At 31.6% G+C, this 4284-nt stretch overlaps 1 protein-coding gene across 1 annotated transcript in view; it reads left to right on the top strand.

Moving 5' to 3' along the window:
* Nucleotides 1-4284, top strand: part of RASA1 (RAS p21 protein activator 1) — a 115027-nt gene that overhangs the window by 62675 nt on the left and 48068 nt on the right. The window contains exon 5 of the mRNA XM_019641112.1: nt 3012-3129. Coding sequence (XP_019496657.1) covers nt 3012-3129 — 118 coding nt within the window. The remainder of the gene's footprint in view (nt 1-3011; nt 3130-4284) is intronic.

Below are 4284 nucleotides of genomic sequence, written 5' to 3'. Positions count from 1 at the left end.
TCAAAAAACAATATGGTTGATTTGTTCTCTAAACTTAATTTGTTTTCCTTCTCCCTCGTTTTATTCCACTTTTTCCCATTATTCAAGCATTGGCCATTGGATTCATCTAATCAACCCTCCCCCAGAATATAGAAATCCTGTTCTAGCATTTGTAGTGAGGAATCAGACTATACTTGAATGTAATATAGAACCTTTTAAGGCAACCTGGACTGTTTCAGTTTTATGCTTGCTTTATATTGTTCATAATTTGCATCAGGAGCCCCGGGAGATCTGAATCAGTGAGATAATGGTTGGAATAAAGTTAAAGAGAGAATTTGAAAGTTTAATATTTTATTCATGTATAAAAGTAAAAGTTCAGTTATATTTTAATACTTTGATCAGTAATAGTATGGATGATTTAAAACAGTGTGAACAGCCTCTAAATGTGTAACATTGGATTTTAGAGTGCATATATGTTGTAGTTTTGTAATATTTTTACTTTCCAAATTGCTCTTTAAGCCACTATTAAAAATAATTGTAGACCCTAAGAATATATGACAAAGTGATCTGGAGTTGTCAGCTTGGTATTAATGTATTAATTAGCAAGATAGATAATAGTCCTTCAGGTAAATGAGAGATTTTAAGTAATTCAGTAACTAGTAATTAATTTTTAAAACTAGATATGTCATTTTAAGGTACAATTTAAATACTTTAGGTATGTGCTATGGATCTTGAACATGATGCCATTTATAATATCTAAAGGTTTAAGTATACAGAATATAAAGTGTTCTAGCATTCTAGTTTGATACATCATTAGCTCAAATAGAATTAGGAATACGAAGTCATTCTTTTTTTTTTTTTCAGTTCTTGATGATGGTATTTATTCTTCTCATCTACTCAAATCTTATTTTCTGATTTTTCAGTAAAGTATGAATGAGTCATGTTGATTTTATTTGAAGAGAGAACTTACNGCATATACCTAGGGGAAATGAAATGCCCAGCATTGTACTAGTACTAGTCGTTGTGGTGATGGGTGTTAACAGAGAATGTTTACGAGCTTAAGATGCTTATACTCACTATAATATAGAATGAATAACACTGGTGTACCTTAAATAATAGAAGTATGAAATAGAGTAAGGTAAAGTTCAAAAGATGATAAAAGAAGGATGTTTTTTCTGTTCAAAGTAAAAGTTCATGTTTATGCTTTAGGGACTCGATGTCTCACTGAGGAGGTGGTATTGGAGACAGACCCTGCTTAGATGGCTTAGGTTTTAACTAACGTAAAGCAGTGAGTGGAAAGGGCATTTTAAGTAAAAAAGAACAAGCTACAGGGTTGGGAGAATGTAGATTAGCAAATAGGTAGTTATATGTGACCGTGATATAGATACCTAAAGAAAATTGGTAGTGTGAAATAGGAAACATAGACTTGAGTCATATGATAAAGGATTTTGGTTGTAAACTGAGGAATTTGTAGGCAGTAGAGGTGTATTAAAGGTTTGGTTTTTAAAAAATTGTTTGCTTTTGTATGGTTTGGTGTTTATGTAAGGCAAAGGTGAAAAAAACTTATGAATCCAAATTAGCATGGTCAGGTGGGACACAGAGTAATTATACTAGTTGGGCTACTGTAATAGTTTAAGAAAAGGGAGAAAGGGAGGAAAAGGGCCTGAGTTAGAGTAATAACAATAAGGGAAGAAGAGTAAGGAGAGAGTTTTGGAAGGACAGTGCTTGAACAGAAACATCTTTTCTTGTATATACTTAAATAAATACGAAAGGCAGGATAGATATGTTTGAAGAAATGATTTTTATTTTTAGTAAAAATAGATTAATAGTTAATTATATAAAATACTGTCTTAATGTCTTCCCCTTTAGGGCCGGGAAGAAGATCCACATGAAGGCAAAATGTGAGTTTGTGATAATTATTAAAAGGAAAAAAATATTGTAAACCTACTAATTGGATAACTTTGGCCAAAAAATATTTTAAAACAGAATGGATACTTTTTGGACTGACTTCTTATTTGGTTCAGGAACTGATGTCTAAGTATTTTCTTGAGGACCTACTGATATAGTCTTATTTTTAAATAATGANTTTTGTTTTTTGAAAACTAGAACAAAGTGTGTGTTACTTCAAGGGAAATAACTGGGGCAGTATTTGTTGCCAATGACAAAATTTGAGCTTTCAAGCAAAAATTGGGAGTTTTGGAAACCCTATCTCTGCCATCAGGAGTTTGACAGCTTTTCAAGTACTTGATTACTTCTTGATGAGATCATGGTAATATTAAAGAATGTGATGTTTTGATAATGTGTAAATGTGTTTACATCTGGAAGATCTGCATAGCTCAGGGAACCACTATTGTCTAAATGTTCAAGGATGATGTTACGAAGTTACGCACAGGTAAAAGATCCATTTAAAGTATATGACAGACAAATAGATGTTATTGGAATGAGTACAGAACATTCAGTGATATATAGTTTTAGATTCTACATTGCAACTAACCTTCAAGTAAGTACCTCTTGTTGAGTTTTTGGTGTAACATAATCTACATTTATCTGAAAGGCTAATTGTGCTTATTTAAAATAAATTAAAAAAAATAACTATATATTGTGTATATGTAATGAGTTAGTTTATTTTATGTTTATAATTTTATAGCTAACCTACATCTGAAAGAGTAATAACATTTAAACTTAAATTTTCAAATTGTTTTCTTGGAGTTAACCCCAAAGCCGTCATACATATAATTACTGTGTACAAAAATTCCAATTTGAATCTAACACTATCCAGTGATGTGCATAATACAGGTACCTTTATTAAATCCATTTTACCCATGAGGAAAGTAAGATTCAGATTTTTAAGTGTCTTCAAAGTTTTATATGTGGATAATGCCAGAAATAGGACAAAAAAATCTAGGGTATTTGACTTTAGTCCCTTGCATTTCCCAATATCATAGTCTCTCTGTGTGGTGAGGTACAGGATTACTCACATTTCCATGTTTAAAATTTTTAATTCATTTTAATAATTTAATTGCTTTTTTCAGTTTCTTAAAAGGAGATATGTTCATTGTTCATAACGAATTAGAAGATGGATGGATGTGGGTTACAAATCTCAGAACAGATGAACAAGGCCTTATTGTTGAAGACCTAGTAGAAGAGGTGGTAAGTTTTGTTCTTTTCTACTCATTCTCAGAATTCTAAATATATTGTAAAATTGAGCAGCTTACCTATCATCGGAGAAATTAGCTATGAATACATTTTTTATATGAAAAACCTCCATTCGTAAGTACAAGGAATTTTTCATTAAAATGTATTTACTGTTAGTAAATGCTATTTATTTGTAAAGAACATAGCCAAACTAGCATGTTTTAATCCATAGCTTAATATGGATTAAATTTTCAGAAGGATTTCATGCGTTTCTAAGAATTAAAAATGTATTGATATTTGTGATTATTTGTATTTCTTTTTGTCCTCTTGGTCTTCCTTGTAAATTGTGTTATGTCACACTGATCATGGAATCTTAAATTTTTTATCTCCCAAATATATGTATAATCTTCTAACCTTGTAACCTTGGAAAACCTCAGTTATGCTACACATACGTATATTATCACATGGTTCTACATTTTGAGTATTCCCCTTGTTTTCATTGTCTTCACATAATACATTATCAGTACTCTTACCACACGGTATAAATAATCATGTTTGTGCATTTTTAGATAAGAGGTCAGCATTCCAGCAGCATTTGTATTTCAGATAGAATACTCAGTATCACTGAAATATATCAGACCTTATATTACCAGTTTGGAATTCACTGTTTCAGATTTGTCCAGCGAAATGGAATGGTTTTCTGTTATCTTTCACAGCCCTCAGAGCTACTGTTTTTAAATTATACTATGAACCTGGAAATATGTTGTGATCTGATTATTGTTCCAGGAAGACAGCAGTGGAGAATTTTTTTTTTTCTTCTGTTAGTTCTCCTGTCTGTCTGTGATGGCAGTGAGATTTTGATATGTGAGGAAAAGTAGGCGGAGTTAAGGAAATGGTATGATGCATTCCATGTTCATAGTCACATAACTTACTTAGTAGAAGAACTGGGAGTAGAATTCCTAATCCCTAGATTAGTATTCTGTACTCTATCCCATATCAGCAAGAAGTATTCAAACTGAAGAGTTTTACTGTGTCTGTTGGTTTTACGACAAAATTTTTTAGTTAAAACTTCTTTGTTGCATTTTCCTCTCCCTGCTGTAACCCTCCTCCCCCCATTCTGATTATTTAAAGGAATTACAGTATACTTGAACTTTTCTCAGCTCTTAGAAT

Source organism: Hipposideros armiger, unplaced genomic scaffold, assembly GCF_001890085.2.
Source record: "Hipposideros armiger isolate ML-2016 unplaced genomic scaffold, ASM189008v1 scaffold_57, whole genome shotgun sequence".
NCBI lineage: Eukaryota > Metazoa > Chordata > Mammalia > Chiroptera > Hipposideridae > Hipposideros > Hipposideros armiger.
Note: the sequence above shows the minus strand (reverse complement) of the source record. Positions and strands in the feature narration are given on the sequence as shown.